Raw genomic sequence first — 22,086 nt, 5'->3', positions numbered from 1 at the left:
AAGAGAGTTACCACCAACGCCATGCCTATCAATGGCCAGATACCATTCCCGCAAATACCATCCTTCATCCGGGAAGGAGAGAAATGGAGGACTAACCCCTCGCCTCACAACTCAAGCCCACTGAACGCATCCAGGGACTGGGAAATGCGTGTTGACCTAGGCTAGAGGCTTTCGTTCCCAGTTGAAATCGCAGTTACCAACCTGCGACCAGACCTCGTTCTCTGGTCCAACTCCTGTCGGGGTGTTTTCATCATTGAGCTGACGGTCCCATGGGAGGAGGCTGTGGATGAGGCTTATGAAAGGAAAAAGCTTTGATATTCAAACCTTGCAGCAGAGGCAGATGAGAGAGGTTGGAGTGTAAGGGTGGGTGTCCAGTGGAGGGGGGTTGCAGGGGCTTTGTAGCCAGTTCCACCGCAAGGCTCCTGAGGGAAGTAGAAGTCAAAGGCCAGGCACAAAGGAGGGCAATAAAAGAACTTGCCAATGCTGCCGAACGGAGCAGTCACTGGCTGTGGCTGAAGAGGAAAGATGCTGTGTGGGCTGCCACGTGACCATCTAGAGGCTAACAATAAGACACACACCCAGGTCTGATCAACCTGCGGTGGGCCTGCCTCAACTGAGGGTGTCTTGTGATAAAAGGCCGAAACACCCAGTGACGTTGAGGTACACAACTGAAGATATGTCTGATTGTTAGCAAATTCACCTAGTGGTCATACCCAAGAATGTCAATTGTAGTGAATATTAGGGATTGTAACATCCAGTCCTACTAATCAATCTGGGCAAAATAATCAAAGGGGAGTTGATGGGCACATGGGAGAGAATCAATTACAAGATTGCAGGGAATTAAGCAGCTCAATTTTGTCAAAACAATAGAGATTCAGATGATGCTGGTTTACTTCAAGATCATATTTGAAATAGAATCAAAGTATCTATGGAGTTTATTACTGGAAATTTTGTTCAACAAGCTACAGGAATTTTTCAGGGTTTCTTGATTAACAGAAGCTTTATTTACTCATGTATCCTCGGTCTCCACCAAAAGGACAGGGTAAGCCATCAGGAAAATTCCTGGCACATGGACTGGGAACTGACATAAGATCATAAGAGATAGGAGCAGAATTAGGCCATTCAGCCCATCAAGTCTACTCCGCCATTCAATCATGGCTGATCTATTTCTCCGTCCTAACCCTATTCTCTTGCCTTCCCCGCATAACCTATGACACCCGTACTAATCAAAAATCTATCAATCTCTGCTTTAAATATATGCACTCACCTTGCCTCCACAGCCTTCTGTGGCAAAGAATTCCACAGATTTATCACCCTCTGGCTAAAGAAATTCCTCCTCATCTCCTTCCTAAAAGAACAACCTTTAATTTTGTGGCTATGACCTCTAGTTCTAGACTCTCCCACTAGTGGAAACATCTAGTTTATCCACTATCCAAGCCTTTCACTATTCTGTACGTTTCAATTAGGTCCCCCCTCATTCTTTTAAATTCCAACGAGTACAGGCCCAGTGCCGTCAAAGCTCATCATATTTCAACCCACTCATTCCTGGGATAATTCTTGTGAACCTCCTCTGGACCCTCTCCAAGGCCAGCACATACTTCCTCAGATATGGTGCCCAAAGCTGCTCACAATACTCCAAACGCAGCCTGACCAGCGTCTTGTAGACATCTTGTAGACATCTCGAAGGATGAAGCGTGATGGCAGGGAAGATAAACGCAAGCGAAAGGAAGAAGAAGCCCAGATCCTTGGTTCTGTGTCTAACCTACCTGATGAGAAAGGGCTTCAGCCTGAGCCAGCACATTGATGGAAGGGGAGTTGCCACTCTCGTAGCTGTTCCTTCTGTTGCTGATCCGATCACGTTCGTTTTGTACAGCTGAGGAAGAAACAGTTTTGTTAAGGAACAAAGAATCCCTCTGAAATCATGGATGCGTCTCAGATTTATTTGCATATCAAAAATCAGCTCCATTGGTGATTCTGATTAAATTATCACCTTCTAAGTAGTTCAACCATCATTGACAAGGGGAACATTCTTCCCACAGGGATCAACCACCATGTCGTTTAAGACTACTAATACCACCCCTCTCCCCTGGTTGCAAGGCACATTTTGCTACATAAACCTATTATTTAAGCTGTAAAACAGTCTTTCATTATTTATGAATTATTTTGATGAGGATCTGCAACTGTATTTTGTTGCTTCTGATGGAATAGCTACAAAAACAGCATTGTTACCTTTTTTCCACACAACCATATTATTATAATATTATCAGCAGCAATAACAGAAGAGATGAATTATCCCTTTCAGAACTGGACATTCTTAACTTGTGGGCACAGTACAAGATGAATTTTAGATACCACAAGTCTCGTTTATTAAATGATCATATGCCCAGCCCGGTTATTAGAATAGGTCTTGTTCAAAACAGGTGAAATTAGAGTTATTTTCCCCCATCTCCCCCTCCCTTCAGCTATCTAATAGTCTCTGAAATAACCAAGGCTGACTTCTTATAGAACATAGAACAATACAGCACAGGGAGAGGCCTTCGGCCCTCAATCCCTGACCAAATGTGATGCCAAATTATAAACAAGGAACTGCAGAGATGCTGGTTTTCAAAAAATAAAGACACAAAGTGCTGGAGTAACTCAGTGGATCTGGCAGCATCTCTGTAGAACATGGATAAGTGATGTTTCGGATCGGAACTCTTTTCAAGACAAACTAGGCTAAACTAATTTCCTCTGCCAAGGTGAAACATTTATATTATATTAAGAATTATATTTTTGGTCAAGATAAAGCATTCAGATTAATTCAGTCATGTGCAATGGGATAATAAATGTTTTTAATTTCTGCAAAAAGTGTCAACCTTTGTAAAACTCCATAGTTCACAAGACCCAAGGTATCATGCACACTAGATAAGGTCTGAAGAAGGGTCCCGACTCGAAACGTTACTGAATCTGGATGTCTGTCCAGGTACCTCCATGCATTAGTGGCAGAGATGCATGAAGAACAGAGTCTTTTACCTAAGTAGAGGAATCAAGAACCAGTCATGAAAGGGAAAGATTTCATAGGAACCCGGGGAGCATGTGTTTTTCACAGAGGGTGGATGGAACAAGCTGCCAGAGGTGGTAGTTGTGGCATTTAAAGGGCATTTAGATGGATGCATGAGTAGGAAAGATTTTGATGGATATGAGCCAAACATGGGCAGATGGGGCTAGCATTGATGGGGCATCTTGGTTAGCATGAGCAAGGGTCTGTTTCTGTGCTGTATGACTCTATGACAGAGGAGAGAAACTGAGGGTTTTGTAGTTACTCCCCAATTTTCTACAATGCAAACATTTTTATATTGTGCTTAGGTGGTGCACTAGACAATAAATCATCCAGATCAATGTGCTTTAATGAATTTTTACAGTAAAAACGATGTTTAAAAAACTGCTTAGTAACATGAAGCAAATTGGCAATCGTGATATTTAGTTATTTATAAAGAAAACAGCACAAAACATGTATTGGTTGATAATGGACAAATCTTCCACAAAATTAGCTGGTACTTGCCAAGCTATGGATAGAGACACAATTACGTCAGCATTTCACTGTTTTATCGACTTTCAATTTGTCTAAAAGGACAGATAAGCTTTTGTTTTAATAAATTGTAATTATTTTAAACTTTAAGCTTAATCTACATAATTTATTGAACTACAAACTATTTTCCAGATACCCGTCTGCTGGTTGATAAATTGGTATATAGTTTTAAAATTTAAATCAATAGTTTAATAAGTAAGCTTTGTGTGTGCTGTTTTTATCAGTTTAGCTGTCCATTTAAAACATTTGTATTTAACCAGTGCATTTCAACACAGCATCAATTAACATTGGGCCTTGAAGGACAATGTTATTACCTAGCATGTAAAGCTTACACAAATTTTTGTTTTAAATCAAGGGAGATAATTTGTTTAATTGATTTGTCTGAAATGCAAGTGCAGAGCAACATAAGATGAGGATACTTGCTGGGCAGCAATGCCAGTGGATTAACATTGGCCTGGAACTTTGAATGCTTCACACTGATATCCACTGGCAACAAGTTAAAAGGCAATGAAACATGGGATCGACCATTTGCGGGCCAGTCAACTGGACACTGCCCATCTTGTGCCAAGCTCGTGAGATAATTCGCCATGCAACAGTTGCATCAGAAATTGCTCCACTTTATTCTCCATGATAGTTAATCCCCAGGAGATTGCACAGTGCCTTACTAAAGCCTCACTAAAGTAAATCACAAACTCATCTGCAAGGCCATCCACATCCACATCTCAACCACTAGTCTATCCCACCCATCTTCCCACCCAAATGCTGACATAGAACATAACATACAGCACAGGGACAAGCCCTCTAGTCCACAGTGTCCGTGCCAAGCAAGATGCCAAGTTAAACTAATCTTGTCAGTATTTGATCCAAACCCCTCCATTTCCTTCATATCCAAGTGCCTGAAGTGGCCTGAATACTATGTTCCCCTAATGTCACCAGTGACCTGATTCTCAGGGACCCCAAACTCTCCAATATCTGGATGTCAACCTCATTTCTTCAATGGCCTATGACATATTCCTCGCCCCTCAAGTTCCAAGCACTTACTCTTCAATGAGCCCTCCATCCATCTTCCAAGCTTCTAATACCAGTGGCACACCATCACCTCCCACCAGACCAATCCCCAGATCACCCACTCCAATCATTCAGGCGCATATGGTTCACTAGCTTCATGCTATTTTCTCAGTCCACCCCAAGTTTCGGATCCTACTATCTATGGAGAAACAGAAGACTGCACGTGCTGGAATATGGAGGAACTCAGCCGGTCAGGCAGCATTGTGGAGGCAAAGGTATGGTCAATGTTTCAGGACAAGCCCTGGCATCAGGACCTAGAGTAGCGAGAATGGCAGAGGAGACAGAATCGGAGGGTGACGTGAAGAACCAGATAAGTAGTGGGACGGTGTGAGCATATGATTTGCAGATTAATCCAGGAGGGGAGAATGAAGAAGAACAGTTGAGTTGGAGACCTGTCACCTACAGTTTTAGGTTCAGGTTCATTATTGTCATATGAACCGAGGTGCAGTGAACAAGTCAGATAATACTATAGATGAATATAATCAAGTCAAGCTCAAGTATGATAGGGAGAGTGAAGCAAGGTACAGTGCAGAATATAGCTCAGCATTGTGGAAACATTGCCATTCAGTTTTGGTCCCATTGCCTTCTTGGTGAATTAACCTCCCGGCCCACCAACCTAAAGCCTGACCTCCAATGTTGTACAGGAAGACCATTGTATTTGAATGAGTGAAGTTCCCCATTCTATATGTTTTAGCTTGCTAACACACTTGTGTGTTTTTGCACATTGCAACAAAAGTGATCCAGCAACATTATAGCAAGTGATGTGCAAGGGCCAAGCATGTTCCTCTCTGTTATTAAGCTCCAGTCAATGCTCCAGAAAATGGCAGAATGAACTAAGTTTTAAAAATCTGCAAAGAATTTTCCATGTAATGCAATTGCTGGCAACCATTTTATACCAGCACCTAAACAAATGGGAAATTAAATCAGAGAGATCAGTGAAAAGCATCATCCTCCAGAGGCCACATTTGAACAGAACATTTAGTTTCTTCTAGGTACAACAGTAGTGAAAGTTATTTCAAGTGAATTTTAAGTCAGTGATTCACCTGTCCATCCTTTGGCAGTCTTACCTTCTTTCTTCATCCCAGCTCGGAAACATTTCTTCAATCTGCAATATCTGCATTGGTTCCTCTTATCTTTGTCAACAACACACTGCCGATTAAACCTGAGGGTTCATATAGCATAAAACTATCAGCCAGAACATAATAAGTGATGTCACTGGTATTTTAAAACAGTAAGCTCTGAACTTGGAAAAGACAGATGACACGAAATTCAATTACATAATGTTGTTTATTTCAGCATTACGCAACTGCTTTAGTTTTTGATCCTATCCCCCCACATTAATGTTTATTCTCAGCCCCCCCCCCACCCCCCCCCCCCCCCCCCCCCCCCCCCCCCCCCCCCCCCCCCCCCCCCCCCCCCCCCCCGCCACTGTTTCATTTAGTTTAGTTTAGAGATACAGCGCGGAAACAGGTCCTTCAGCCCACTGAGTCTGCGACGGTCAGCGATTCCCGCACATTAACACTATCTTAAACACACTATGGACAATTTACATATTTATACCAAGCCAATTAACCTACAATCCTGTACATCTTTGGAGTGTGGGAGGAAACTGGAGATCCCTGAGAAAATCCATGCAGGTGAGAATGTACAAACTCCATACAGACAAGCACCCATAGTCAGGATCAAACCCGGGTCCCTGGCGCTGTAAGGCAGCAACTCTATCACTGCGCCACCGTGCCGCCCTGATCTTCAGTTTTCACACAACTCCATATTTCTCTCACCCCCATTAAAAATAATTTCTCCCCACAACCCCCACTGACCTGACTTATGACAGACTACTTCCAATTCCCAAAGCCAATGTCCTTGACCCATCTGGCCACACTTTGGTTCTGATCCATCACCCTTTAAATAATACCCAATCTCAAATTCTACCCTTTAAGTCCTATTGGTCCTTTTGTGCAAACCAGCATCTACAGTTCCTTGTTTCTACACTTACAATATACAGTTATACCATTCAAGTTCGACCATCTTCACACGTTACTTCCAAAAAACTGGTTCCGATTTCCCCTACCCCTCAAACAACAAACATTGCACCCTTCCATCCATCCAACAAGACTTCCTACATATCCCAAACATCAAATAACACCACTTCCTCTAACCTCATTCTTGACACAACATATGTTCCAACTCCCAATCTTTCAAATAAGGCCAGGTCCAATTGTTTGCCCTTGCAATGTGCCACGCCTCAAATAATACTGATCATTACTCCTCAAAACCCAAACCATGTCAGATCTGATTTCCTATCCTTCATAAAGAAGATTTAACTCTCTTACTCTTTCACCAGTGCCTGCTCCAGTCTACCACAGAAAGAACTGGTTATACATTGTTCAACATCCGCTCGCTGAATGAGGTCCATTTTCAAATTAGCATTAAACTTCCAACACACATTCGGATTTTTTAGAATGAGCACTAAACTTCCAACACTAACATTCGGATGACCTGTCTTGGGCCCAGCATGTAGATATAACATCAAGAAGCTGCACTAGCTCCTTAACTTTCTTAGAAGTTTAAGGAGATTCGACATGTTGCTGAATACGCAAACAAACTTTTGTTGAAGGTATCCTAACTGTTTGAATCATGGTGTGGTATTGTATTTCCAATGCATAGGGACTCAAGAAGCTGCAGAGAGAGGTGGACTAAACCCAGTCAATCATAGGCATAGCCAGCATCAAAACCATCTACATGAGGCGCTGCCTCGAGAAGGCGGCATCTACCTTTACGGATCCCCACAATGCAGGCCAAGTCCCCTCCATGCTGCCACCATACAGCAGAGGTACAGAACCCTGATGCAGCATGCCACCAAGTTCAAGTACAGCCACCTTCATATTACCCTGCATTTTCAGACTTCAGGCAAGAGGTACAGAAGTTTGAAAATGCACACCTCCAGATTCAGGGACAGTTTCTTCCCAGATGTTTTCAGGTAACTAAACCATCCTATCAACAACTAGAGTGTGGCCCTGAGCTGCCATTTACCTCATTGGAAACCCTCAGGCTATCTTGGATTGGACTTTACTGGACTTTCTCTTGCACTAAACGTTATTCCCTTTATCCTGTATCTCTACACTCTGGACGGCTCGATTGTAATCATGTAGTCTTTCAGCTGACTGGAGAGCACGCAACAAAAAAAGCTGTACGTTGGTACATGCGACAATACACTAAACTATTACCTTCCAAGAACTGCCCGGTGTTTGAATGAACCCACCAAAACCTTGGTCCTACATCGGCGATGGAATTACTCTTGCAATATGTGGACTCAGTTTTCTAATTGTGTTTTATACAATTGTTTTTTTTTACATAGTCTTTATTATTTTTAACTGTTCTGTGCATTTGTGTGTCTTTGCATGTGTCTGGGTCTATGTGACTGCTGCAGCGGCACATCAGATTTTCATTGTGCCTTTGCCTCGCCATGCTTGTGTATGTCAATAAACTCAGTTTAACTTCACACAGTGCTGCTTCTGAGTCACCCCCCTTCAAGGTGTGCTGATTGGCCTGGCAAGACATGGCGCCAGGCGGAAGAGGGCTTTGCCCGAGCCAGATGCTTGCCCCTTTACAGGGGTTACTTCTGCACCCGGGTGGTGTTAGAGAGGGACATCGTTATTAGTAGTTATTATAGTAGTTATTTAGTATATTTGTAGGAATTGTAACAAAGTTGTTTGAAAATGTAGTGTCTAATTTGGTGATTTTGTACTGTGGTGGTGGGTGTGTTACCACCATTTTGTTCTGTATTGTGATCGTAATTTAATTAATTTTTTTGATACAAAAAAAAGTGTGCTGATCCGACCCCTGCCCCAATGAACCCACCATGGGTCTTCTGGTCCCATGTTCTTCAAAACAAAGTGAAATCAAGAAATTAATGTTTAACATCTCCCACCACTCAAACAGATTGTTCCCATTCCCCACACTTCAAAAAATACTATTTTGAATCTTTATGCTCTTCAAGAAATGCCAATTCCAATTCACCAGTCGTCAAAGAAGACCATGCTCAAATGGCACCCCTTCAAAATGACAGCTTTGAATGCTGACCCATCAAAGATTACCCGTCCCTACTTTTTACCTATCAATCGTAAGTTCAAAAGTTCATAACTTATAGGAGCATAATTAGGCCATTCAGTTTCAGTTTCAGTTTCAATTTCAGTTTAGTTTATTGTCACATGTACGTGAAAAGCTTTTGTTGCATGCTAACCAGTTAGCAGAAAGACAATACACGATTACAATCATAGAAACATAGAAACATAGAAAGTAGGTGCAGGAGTAGGCCATTCGGCCCTTCGAGCCTGCACCGCCATTCAATATGATCATGGCTGATCATCCACTCAGTATCCTGTACCTGCTTTCTCTCCATACCCCCTGATCCCTTTAGCCACAAGGGCCACATCTAACTCCCTCTTAAATATAGCCAATGAACTGGCCTCAACTACATTCTGTGGCAGAGAATTCCAGAGATTCACCACTCTCTGTGTAAAAAATGTTCTTCTCATCTGTCCTAAAAGATATCCCCTTTATCCTTAAACTGTGACCCCTTGTTCTGGACTTTCCCAACATCGGGAACAATCTTCCTGCATCTAGCCTGTCTAACCCCTTAAGAATTTTGTAAATTTCTATAAGATTCCCCCCTCAATCTTCTAAATTATAGCGAGTACAAGCCGAGTCTATCCAGTCTTTCTTCATATGAAAGTCCTGACATTCCAGGAATCAGTCTGGTGAACCTTCTCTGTATTCCCTCTATGGCAAGAATGTCCTTCCTCAGATTAGGAGACCAAAACTGTACGCAATACTCCAGGTGTGGTCTCACCAAGACCCTGTACAACTGCAGTAGAACTTCCCTGCTCCTATACTAAAATCCTTTTGTTATGAATGCTAACATACCATTTGCTTTATTCACTGCCTGCCATCGAGCCATTTACAGTATGTAGATACATGATAAGGGTATAACGTTTAGTGCAAGAGTATAACGTTTAGTGCAAGGTAAAGCCAGCAAGGTCCGATCAAGGATAGTTCGAGGGTCACCAAAGAGGTAATTCAGCACTCCTGTCTGCTCTTCAGTTGCCTGAATACAGCTGGGAAGAAAATGTCCCTGTCCCTGGAGTGTGTTTTCATACTTCTATACCTTTCTGGCCCATCGAGTCTACTTCGCCATTCAATCGTGGCTGATCTATCTCTCCCTCTCAACCCCATTCTCGTGCCTTCTTCCCATAACCCTGACACCCATGCTAATCAAGAATCTGTCAATCTCTGCCTTCAGAAATATCCATTGCCTTGGCCTCCACTGCCGTCTGTGGCAATGAATTCCACCGTGTTGTCTCCGTTCCTCACCATTTAAAACATTTTGATTCCAACAAGAATACCAATCCCAAATTTTCCTGTTCAAAAAAGTTCCAGTGCCGATCCCCACACCCCAAACACAATGCCGGGTCATAAGGCCATTCCAGCTACTCATCCTTCAATAACATCAATTCCTAGAACGAACCTTCCAAAAAATCAATTTTTGATCGCCTATATTCTTGAAACATTACTGGTCTCAACTACCCGATGTTTAAACAATGTTTCCTTTGAGACATCACTCTACAAACAGTGAAGATAGCAGCTGCAGTTCATTCTAATAATATCAGTTCTGAATCACACCCTGCAAACCAAACAGTTACCTGTGCACCAACCGTTCAAACAGCGACTGTTCCCATTTCCTGCAATTCAAAGCAGTGCCTTTTGTGATGTTATGCTGCACTGCCACCTCTTATAATGTTAATGACTAAATTTTCAATTTTTTAGAATTTTAATTTGATTTCATGCTTTTTAATTATTAGTTTATTGAATTAGAAGTTAACTTTTCACAATATCAGAACGGAAGATGGGTGTAAACTGATGAAAAATAATTGATAACTGTGGCTTCAATTTTAATTGAATGTCAGCATTATTTTGTCAACTAACAAGGCACTAATTCAAATAATACTGTTTCTGAATCCTCTCCCATTAAACAATGCCAGTCCCAATACAGCACGTGATTGCTCCAAACTCCACCCTTGAAACAATATCAGATAATCCCAACTCTTTCAAACAATTTTAATTCTGATTCCCTATCCTTCCCACAATGATAATATTGACCCGCACAATCTGCCAACAACAGTTTCTGATTGCTTACCCTTCAAACAATACTGTATCCTTTGCTTCAAACGATGCCTGTTAACAGTGGCCACACTTCAGACAATATTGAATAAAACCCAAATCTTTCAAAACAAATGCTTGTATTGATACCTACACTCCATAGAACAGAGCCATCAGGTCTGGGGCCATCTCTGCTCACAAAATAACCGCCCTTGGCAACTTTCTGTTCTGCAAATATGCAACATCCGCTCACTTAAGGGGCTGTCCCACTTGGGTGACCTAATTGGCGAGTTTAGAAGAGTTTAGGAGAGTTTGAAAAAATAACATGTTGAAGACCTTCGACTATGTAGAAGACCTCCTTCGACCTCCTTCGACTATGTTGAAGACCAGTTTCGACTAGCTACGACTAACTTCAGGAAAATTGGACACCGAATAGTGGAGAGTGAAGCCGACCTCCATCGATCTCCTTCGACCTCCCTTCGACTATGATGAAGACTATCCATGACTACCTTCGACTACCTTTGATTACCTTCGACTACTCTCGATTACCAACGAATAACATGCCGACCTACTACGACCTACTATGACTAAACCTATGAGTAAAAAAAGTATCGATTTTGTCCATGGCAACTTTTTTTTACTCACGGGCAGTTTTAACATATTGAAAAAAACGCCGGGACCTAGCTGAGGTCTCGAGTACGTGGAGACCACTATCGAGCATGAAGAAGAGTTATGAAGACCTCCTATGACCTCGTGTTGACCATGCTGCGAGTATGAGTCCAGGGCAAACTCGCCAGAACGCGCAGATTAGGTCGCTCAAGTGGGACAGGTCCTTTACAGTATGAGGTTTTCACCTTTCCAATGGTTACCAAACTGACAGCCTTCAAATAATATGAATTTGGGTGACGCATTATTCAAAACGTACTGGATCTAGTTGCCCACCTTCATCCAATATTGGTCCCATCCCTTCAGCCATCAATTCCAATCACCCACACCTCAAACAATTGCCATACTAAAATATACCATCATTCAAACAATGCAAATTCTGAACCCCAAACTTCGAACAGTGCAGTTCTCAAACCATCATCCATCAAACAATGTAGCTTCCAATATATAACAAGGAACTACAGATGCTGCATTACCAAAGTAAGACACAATATGTTGAAGTAACTCAGTGGGTCAGGCAGCATCTTTGGAGAACATGGATGGTGACGTATCTGATAGGTAGGAGTCTGAAAAAGGGTCCCAAAACGTCATCTATCTGTGTTTTTCAGAGATGCTGCAGATAGCTTCCCATCCCTCAGTCTTCATTTAATGCTAATATCCCAACATTCAAGAAAATTAAAATAATTTGAACAACAATGCGCCGCACGGAGTTGCTGCCTTACAGCACTTGCCTGTTTCCATGCTGTATCTCTAAACTATACAAACTATACAAAACTAAACAATATTTCACCCTACAAGGGGTCCAGTTTCAACCCAACATCCCTCATAAATAATTGGATTGAAACTCCCAGACATCAGACAGTGTTGGTTGCAATCCACCCCACCTCCCTGCAAGCACTGTTATATCCAATCCTCTTCCTCTCAATCAATGCTGGTGCTGACACCCAGACTCCAGCCCTCCAGCATCAGGGCTGGCCTTAGGAGGTGCGGGGCCCAATTGGGACCAATTTTGGTGAGTCCCAGGTTCCCAGCCAACGTCTGTAGAATCATAGAAATATAAATAAAATCTATCATAAACTTTATATCTCTATAGTAGAATGGAAAGTAATCAAAATGTGCACTTAAAAAGTGCACGCGAGTTAATGGACCAAACACATCTAAGCTACATTTCATTAGTGTCATATAGATCCACTGCAGAAATGGATAGAGAAACTGCAGATTGAGTTTAACCCGAACAAGTGTGTGGTGATACACTTTGGAAGATGGAATGCAAGAAAAGAGCATAGAGTTAATGGCAAGTCCCTTAACAGCATTGCTGTGCAAATGGGTCATGGAGTCCAAGTTTATAGCCCACTGAAGGTGGCAACAAAAGTAGATAGGGTGGTTAAGAAAGCTTATGGTTTGCTTGCCTTCATTGCCATGGCATTGAATATAAGAGTCAGGACATCACAATACAACTCTATAGGACTTTGGTTAGGCAGCATTTGGAGTATTGCATCCAATTCTGGTAGTCTCATTGCAGGTACAATGTGGAGGCTTTTGAGAGGGTGCAGAGGATGTTTGCCAAAATACTGCCTGGATTAGAGGGTTTCAGTTACGGGGAGAAGTTGAATAGACTTGGATTGTTTTCTCTGGAGCATCAGTTTATTCTGGCACAAGTCCACCCAACATAAACGATGGGGAATTAAAACTGGTTCACCCTCTGTGACTGAGATATTATGCAGGTAACTAAAACCTTGGTCAAATAAATCAGTTTTTAAAAGCATCTTAATGTAGGAAAAATAGGTAAAGTAGGAAAGTTTTATGAAGGAAAACAATATAAATTAGGACACCGGCAGTTGAAGGCATGTTACTAATGCTGGCATGATTAAACATAGGGATAATCAAGAAACAAGTACTTGAGAAGTGGCAATTACCATGAAGGAATTTTTGGATTGAGGAAGATGACAGAATTAAAAAAGAATGACTTGAAGACAAGAATGTGCATCTTAAAATCAAGGTATTTCTTAACTGGAGTTAATGTACGGTAGGTCAGAAAACAAAGTGAGGAAAGAATGGAACTTAGTAAAATTAAGATTTAGGCAAAAGTTTTAGGTGACCATAAGTGTATAGAAAATGGAAAAACATTGAGGACCGAGGGGACAGAGGGGACAGAGGGGAGTTCATTGGAATGGTCAAGTCTACATGTAACAAAGTAATTGGTGAAGATTTATTGGAGATGTGGTGAAGCAGGAACATTTTTTTGAAATGTTACAGAAGTGGACATAGGTGGTCAAAGGTGGTCACAGTATTGGATGGATGCATGATTTAAAGCTCACTTCTAGATAAAATACTACAAGATTGAAAAACAGTCTGCTCTACTTCAGACAGTTGAAAGGAGAAGGAGCAACACAGTTAATCGTAGGAACTAAAACCCAATCACTTTTATCATTCAAATCTATTATTGGAGGAACATATTGCTTGATCAGCACAGGTTATTGGTGTAACAAAGGCATGTGATGAAGAAATCAGTTATACCACTGTAAAATTTTCCATGACTGGGCATATATCTCTTCCAATTAGTGATTACACAATCAGCTAGATAAATATTTATTTGTGGTGTAAAATCACAAGCACTAAATAACAAACAAAATAGTCCACTACTCAGAAAAAATCTTTTTGGACTAGCTGCTAGAGTTCTAGACTATTGATCTGGAGACAAATTCCTCGAGAGTTACTTGGGAAGTTAAAGTCAGGCGGTTAAATAAGTCTGGGTTTGAAAATAAGATAGCTGGCTTCAATACCACTAGAAAACTGTTGGATTTTCACAAAACACTCTCTGGTTTACCCTAGTCATTCAGAAGAGGGTATCTCCCATCTTAACTCTGCCTGCTTTAAATGTGACTACAGACTGACCAATGCGACCAACTGCCTTCTTAGTTTTGGGGAAATTGGTAAGAACAGTGAAACCAGCTTTTCTGGTGAAGTCTACATCGCATGAAATAAATGTAAAGTATTCAACGCATCTTGGCATCGCTGGTGAAATCAGCGTTTACTGCCCATGTATAACTGCCTTGAGACCATGATCCTGTTCTTCCTCTGCACTATTCACTGGGGAGGTTTCTGGTTTTCTCACCAGAAGCAATGAAGGAATGATGAAATACATTCAGTTCAGCACAATTTGTGATCTGGAAGTGATGTGTTACCATACAACCATTGCTTTTGGTTTTCTCGACAGATCTAGTTTGGGAGGTAATGTGGATGAAACATATGTGAACCACTATACGCTGATGCCAGAAGGGAAGAATGTTTAAGGGGTTGTGTAGGAAAGAACTGCAGATGCTGGTTTAAATCAAAGGTGGACACATAATGCTGGAGTAACTCAGCGGGACAGACAGCATCTCTGGAGGGAAGGAATGGGTGATGTTTCAGGTCAAGAACTTTCTTCAAATTGTTATCAGGGGAGTGGGCGGTACAGAGGTAAAATGTAGTCGGAGACAGTAAGACTGGTGGGAGAACTGGGAAGGGGGAGGGGATGATAGAGAGGAGAAAAAAAGGGCTACTTGATGTTAGAGAAGTCAATGTTCATGCCGCTGGGGTGTAAGCTACCCAAGCGAAATATGAGGTGCTGTTCCTCCAATTTGCACTGGGCCTCACTCTGACAATGGAGGTGGCCCAGGACGGAAAGGCCAGATTGGGAATGAGAGGGGGAGTTGAAGTGCTGAGCAACCGGGAGATCAGGTTGGTTTAGGTGGACTGAGCGGAGGTGTTCAGCAAAAACATCGGCTAGCCTGTGCTTGGTCTCACCGATACACAGGAGTCAACACCTGGAACAGCGTATACAGTAGATGAGCTTGGAGAAAGTGCAAGTGAACCTCTGCCTCACCTGAAAAGACTGTTGGGGTCCTTGAATGAAGTCGAGGGGGGAGGTAAAGTGACAGGTGTTGCATCTCCTGCGGTTGCAGGGGAAGTACCTGGGGAGGGGGTGGTTTGGGTGTGAAGGAACAGGTTGACCAGGGAGTTGTGGAGGGAATGGTCTCTGTGTGAGGACAAAGGGGACTCTGTCCTTGTTGCGAATGGGGGGAGGTGGAGCAGAGCTGTGGGATATCGAGGTGACCCTAGTGAGAGCCTCATCTATAATGGAAGGGAACCCCTGTTTCCTAAAGAATGGGGACATCTCCAATAACCTGGTATGGAAAACCTCATCCTGGGCGCAGATGCAGCATAGACAGAGGAATTGGGAATATGGATTAGAGTCTTTACAGGAAGCAGGGTGGGAAGAAGTGTAGTCTAGATATCTATGGGAGTTTAAGCATTATTTAATGATTTGGTTGGTTGTCGATCAATGGGTTGCTTTGTTCAGGATCATATCTAGCTTCTTGAGTGTCTTTGTAACTGCACTCTTTCAGACAAATGGATAATATTCCCTATTCCCTTCCAACACTTTCCCATCACCATGCATGAGAGAAGGCAGAAGAGATTTTGGGAGTTTGAGAGTTAGTAAATAAGTATCCTTGCGCCATATACTCTAACCTTGACTTTCCCTTGTGGCCACAATTTTCCATATGGCTGCACACTTCAGTGGTGACGACAAGGATTGTTTTGATGGAATATGAAATTAAAGTTACACTGCTGAATTTAAAGCAAAGTGGATAGACCCTTTCCTTTATTGCAAATGGCCTTGGATTTGTTTGGTGTGAATTTTACATGCCAAATCATCAGCCCCTGCTTAGATGTCTTTTTCATTGAAAGATATGGTATATAAACAGGCCCTTTGTCCCACCAAATCCACTCTGACCATTGATCACCCGTTCACTCAAAGTTTTATATATCCCACCAGGGGCTATCATAGCATCCAGTGGTAACCCACGGGGTCACAGGGAGAACGTGCAAACTCCACACAGACAGCACCCGAGGTCAGGATCGAACCTGAGTCTCTGAAGCTGTGTGGCAGCAACACTACCAGCTGCGCCACTATGCTGTTATGTCCAAGCTTTGTTGCATTTAGGCATGGGCTGCTTTATTATCTGAGATGGATTTGTCACCTTAATTCAGAGGAAAGTTTTTCAAAAAATTCATATCAGAATAGGGGGCGCTGTCCTGTGCGCGGCTGCCCTGCCAGCAGTTGTCTGTCTTTTCACCGTTTTATTTTTATTTTTAGTTAGTTATAGTGTTTTGTTTGGAGGTCTAGACTTTTTTATGTGGGGGGTGGGGGGGGGGAAACTACCTTTCAGGGTCCCTACCTGGTCGGAGAGGCAGCTTTTCTCTGGGCTGCAGCTTCGACCCGTCCTGGCGGCCTACCAGTGGGCCTGGAGCAGCGTTTCCTGTCGCGGACCGCCCAGAACCTCGGCTTCGGCGGCGGCACAGCGCTGGAGCGCTATCGTGGAGCGGGCGATGCCTTGCCTGGGTCACCACGCTGGAGCTCCGGTGAGCTGAGACCGCCGGGAACAACATCGCGGAGCTGCAGGTCTGTGGAGCGACCAGCTGCGGGCGGCGGCGTCGGACTTTACACCGGGAGCCTGGGATCTCGTGACGAGATCACCAGTTGTGGAGCTCCAATCGGCGCGGCCTTTTCGGCTTCGGAAGCCGCGGCCTCCAGTATGGAGGCGGCCATTCCAGGGTTCCCATGCCGCTGTGAGGACTCTCCCGATGCCAGAGCACCACCACCCAGCGAGAACGGCCAGGAACATCGGGCCTCCGTAGAGGCAACGGTGGAGGCCTCAATAGGCCCGACTATGGGTGAACTGGGGTTGGGGACTGGACTTTGTGCCTTCCCTCATGGTGGGAGCCATTGTGGGGGATGTTCTTTGTGTTTAAGACTCTCATTGGTGTTATGTCTGTATTCTTTTGTGTGCTGCAAAATGGCAAAAAGCATTTAACTTCACTACACCTCGGTGTATGTGAATGTGACTAATAAAATACCTTTGACCTTTGATACCTTTGATATCAGTGTGACCAGATGTGGAAAAGAGCAGACAGCTGATACACTGGCAGATCTGTCCTTAGATAATCGTTCCTCCCCGACATCTTTATACCGTGACAACTTATCTGAACAAATTGCTGTCAATAAATTAATAATCATTCTGAAGATTCTTTCGCATCCTAGAAATAGTTTACTTCAATAATTTCTACACTCCCAGCACTCATCAAGTTTAAGAAGGAACTGCAGATGCTGGAAAATCGAAGGTAGACAAAAATGCTGGAGAAACTCAACGGGTGCAGCAGCATCTATGGAGCGAAGGAAATAGGCGACGTTTCGAGCCGAAACCCTTCTTCAGTCCGAAACAGGGTTTCGGCCCGAAATGCCGTCTATTTCTTTCGCTCCATAGATGCTGCCGCACCCACTGAGTTTCTCCAGCATTTGTCTACACTCATCAAGTTTACTTAAGAGCCAAGGCACAATAAGAAGGCTTGTCCGTATATTACTCTGGGCCACTTGGCAGTGACTGTATAGCATGAGCAGTAGAATGAAGCACTGTACCTGCATGAGTATACATGACTCTTCCTTATGCTTCTCCTGAAGAAACCCTTGCATCCATCACAACTGGAGGCACCATAGTGTTTGCCTGTGGCTCGGTCCCCACATATTGCACACAAACTGCTTATTCCACTCTCTGATGTGTTCATGGTGTTTGGCTCGGTTGTGGAAGTCTCTGGATGGAGAAGGAACGTACAATTATTCCAGCTATCCTTCGCAGGCAGTACACTTACAAAGCCACAAGCAAGCTTTACTAACAGACACCCGTCATCCTCTGTTGCCATTTCAATTAGTGTGTGCTGTTATTTTACACTACAAAGTAAGTTATCAAATGCCTTTATTATTCTGATGAGCATCTTTGTACTGTCAGAAGCAAAAGGATCTAAGGATTCCCAGGGACATTAATTTTGTTCTCAGTTATTCTTTGATCACATCGGCAATTATATATAATAAAGCACGCATCAAAATGTTTAAGAGTAATCCTCTTTCGGAAATCGATGTTAGATAAAATAAATTCAGTCTTAGGCCAGTTGCATTGGGATTTAGGGATGGAGGAATCAAAAAGATATTAAAACATAATTTATAATGTAATAAAAAGCCAAATAGAAGGCATGCGCTTTTCCTTTCAGCTCTAATCCTCAAAAGAGACAGCAGTAGAACTCTAAGCATGCTTTCAAATGCAAATATTTAAGATTGACATTGGCACTATTACAAAATTATCCACCGTCTTCTAACAAGTAACCATAAATGATTTCTTAAATGACAAGTTCTGTACATTTGCCAACAAATAATGCATCTTAAGCAGTATAATATCACGGCACAAACAAAATCTGATGTACAGTAGCAGGATTACAATAACATCTGAATCACAATCAAAAAGTTACAAGGATTATCTCCTTTGAAACAGGGAAAGGTCGACAGAGTGTATTCATTCTTAACTATAGGTTAGTCCATTCCAATCAGATATCAAAGCCAAGACCTATATTATTACAGCTGAGAAATATATTTTGTGATGTGTGATTCTTTCTGAATATCAAGCAAAAGCATTACGTTTGCCTTTGCTACTATCACCACTGACTGGTAATTTTATCTCTTACATTACACAAACCTATATATCACAAATGATCTGAAATCAATGTAAAAGTACATACACATACAAAGATAATCCTGTACCTAATTCGTAAAAGAATAACCAAAAGTTACTATTTTACGCTGGTTAGTGACGAGACTAGATAACCATTAGCTTATTAATTAGTTAACATGGTCACCAGCCTCTATTACATTTCACTTTTCATCAAGTCCAAAAATTCGGTTGTACGCAAGATTTAAGTTGTGGAAAAATACTCCGTTTCATTTTACAACAAATGAAAAACAGACCTGTTTGAACAATGGTTAATGAATTGAGAAAATGAATTGTTTAGTTCAGAAATACAGATTAACTATTTTTTTCTGCTGCTGTTGAAACATTTAGAACTGAGATAAATAGAGATGTTGAGCTGCTGACATACTGATTGGAAACTTGAAAATGGGTGGCACATTGTTTAAAAACATATCTAGATTCAGAACTTTGTCTTTTATGCTGTTATTCATCAAGAGTGATATTAGGAATCTATATGACTTATAGAACTTGCCATAAAACTTCTTCAATTTTTTTTATCATATAATTAACTTTGTTATTTATCGTGTATTGGTCTACTGATCTTCATAACTAAGTAATGTAATATTAATCAATTGAAACATACCTTGGGCGTTGTACAGCAACTGGACGTTTTCAAATTCCAAAGCAGCATAAGATGGATCTAAAGCTTCACTATAATTTGCCATGTCCATATCCAAAAACGATTCAGACAGCCTCATTATGATTGAACATCGAGCTATGTCTTAACAGTCCCACTATACAACAGCACTGTTCACTTGATCGTCTTATGCATATTCAGAATTTGGAAATGCTGCCTACAATAAACTACGTAACCCGCTTGTATAACTTTATGCGATGGAATGGGAGGAGTCCTTGAATACACATACTCATTCTGCACAGTTGTGTTAACTGTGGCTTCTTGACCAAGAGGTTATGATGTTTGTGATTTTTTTTTAACTAGTTGTCTATCATTCGATTCCGAAGGTAAGCAATAACTATTGACTTTCTAATTATATTGGAGACTCCGAGAGAGGACTTTGATCTAGAAAAAAATAATTTATATTGGAACACATGATTTTTTTCCTCCCCAGTTTTTACTGATAAATGTTGTGACTGGTCAACATAGCAACATAACTAACAATATCCATCTAAAAATGGAATCGGAAACTGAATGAGGCTAAATTCAATCCAGCCAAATTTCACTACTAAAGTATGTAAAATACATTACACAAAAATTGATGCTTAAATTAGGAAACAAAATGAGGACAACAAATGTCTTCTCTGTACAATCAATCCAATGTCAACATCTCTTGCTGACCTTTCTGACGGTTTGATGAGCATCACTCAAATGGAAAAGTTTAAAATAACTATTGTTCTACAATATAATGAACTAACACAAACGTAAACGTGTTATAAAGTCAGAAGACTTCCATCGAGAAATCATGCAGTTTAAAAGCACATGGTGTTTTGTTTAGTGGCAATGGCATCATCTCAAATCCTACTTCATAAATTAAAAAATAGCACATTGTTTCTTTTGCACTTACCTGTATAAATGTGAACAGGATGTATTTACATTCATCGGCCACAAGCAAGAACAATAAAATATGTGCATCAATTCTAAGATGGTAGGGGTTTCCTCATATGCCACACTTTACTGGTTTCTATATTAATGGTACAATCTTAAAATGCAGTTAAATAGGTACAATGGCAGTAATGCCAGTAACTATACGCCTGCTGTTTCATTGTATGCTGAGTATCACAATGTTGCTCAGGCTCATGAACTTGGAAGGTAAACATAATTCCAACCGAAGAACTATAAAATACTTAGCTAAAGCACGCATTGAAGGCAGTGAAAAATGTTTTGTTCAGAAAACATTGATAACAGACACAATCTAAAATGCCTTATCAGATTATGCATTACACCATGAAATGGAACCAAGAAAGTTTCACATATCTTATCTCGTCAACAATTAAACCTGCACTTGTTCAACATTCTACGTTCTGCTTTATCCAATAATTTTAAAAGAAACTTATTCTGATAAAAATCTCGTCTTATCTACAAGGTTAAATTCATTTTAAAAAAAATCCAAGAGAGTACCCCAGTTTATCAGGCTCAGATAAAATCTTCATATCCTCTTGAATCAAACATAAATAATACTAAAATAGAAATCAATATGACATTGTTTTCTTCTCTATAAAACCAATGTAGGTAAACATGGGCTATGTGGTCTCTTTATCGTTGTCATGAGAATTGTTACATTTTGAAACAAATCTGGTGAAAATTAGGGAATATATAAAAAATAGATTGTTAAAAGCTTTCTAGGTCAGTCAGGGAAAACCTTTACAAAGTTTTAAGAAGACGGTGAATTTCATTAGGAAAGGCAAAATGAGCATTGAACTGTTGGTCACACCTACAGTATATTTAACCAGGTTAAAGGAGTATCTGGAACGAGTGCAAAGGTCATTGGCAGTGTAGGCTGTAATAGAAGAGACCAGACCATGAGGTTAAAGGCCAGAGAAGACACACAATTCACAGAATAAACACCACAAGCAATAAAGTGGGCCACCACACCATGAGAAAAGCAGCTGTGGCTGGAGAATCATAGGCACAGAAAGGAAACTGTCTGAAATGTGCTACCTGATCCACGAAGACCTCCAGAAAAAAGGCTTACATCTATCTATGCCATCAGCAGCCCGTCAAAGGTTAAAACAACGGATTACCAGCCAGCTCCAGTCAGATGCTTTGGTCGGCCTTTCGGCAATTAACACTTTATCTTCCTGCACAAAATTGGAAGGCATTTATTATCCAGTATTTTCTATCAATCTCTCCCATGCACATATATGTGCATCTGTATACACACACACACACACACACACACACACACACACATACACATACACACACACACACACACACACACACACACACACACACACACACACACACACACACACACACACAAAACATCTAATTCAAGGTGCATTGATCTACTTTATATATGAATTTGTTTGCCTTCAAGCTTGTGTTTT

The 22,086-nt window shown here is 41.5% G+C and overlaps 1 protein-coding gene across 2 annotated transcripts in view; it reads right to left on the bottom strand.

The window, feature by feature from the left end:
• The window catches only part of LOC129696521 (hepatocyte nuclear factor 4-gamma-like), a 148,520-nt gene that overhangs the window by 37,945 nt on the left and 88,489 nt on the right, over window positions 1-22,086 (bottom strand). Inside the window, exons 1-4 of one of the 2 annotated variants that reach the window (XM_055634513.1) lie at window positions 19,661-19,811; window positions 17,922-18,093; window positions 5,704-5,798; window positions 1,767-1,873 (exon numbers count right to left, since the gene is read on the bottom strand). In XM_055634513.1, the coding sequence (XP_055490488.1) occupies window positions 1,767-1,873; window positions 5,704-5,798; window positions 17,922-18,093; window positions 19,661-19,775 (489 nt within the window). In that variant the 5' untranslated portion in view covers window positions 19,776-19,811. Of the gene's footprint in view, window positions 1-1,766; window positions 1,874-5,703; window positions 5,799-17,921; window positions 18,094-19,660; window positions 19,812-22,086 lie in introns of those variants that run through there. The other variant, XM_055634514.1, reaches the window with a different exon arrangement.

Source organism: Leucoraja erinacea, chromosome 4 (assembly GCF_028641065.1).
Source record: "Leucoraja erinacea ecotype New England chromosome 4, Leri_hhj_1, whole genome shotgun sequence".
Lineage (NCBI taxonomy): Eukaryota > Metazoa > Chordata > Chondrichthyes > Rajiformes > Rajidae > Leucoraja > Leucoraja erinaceus.
Note: the sequence above shows the minus strand (reverse complement) of the source record. Positions and strands in the feature narration are given on the sequence as shown.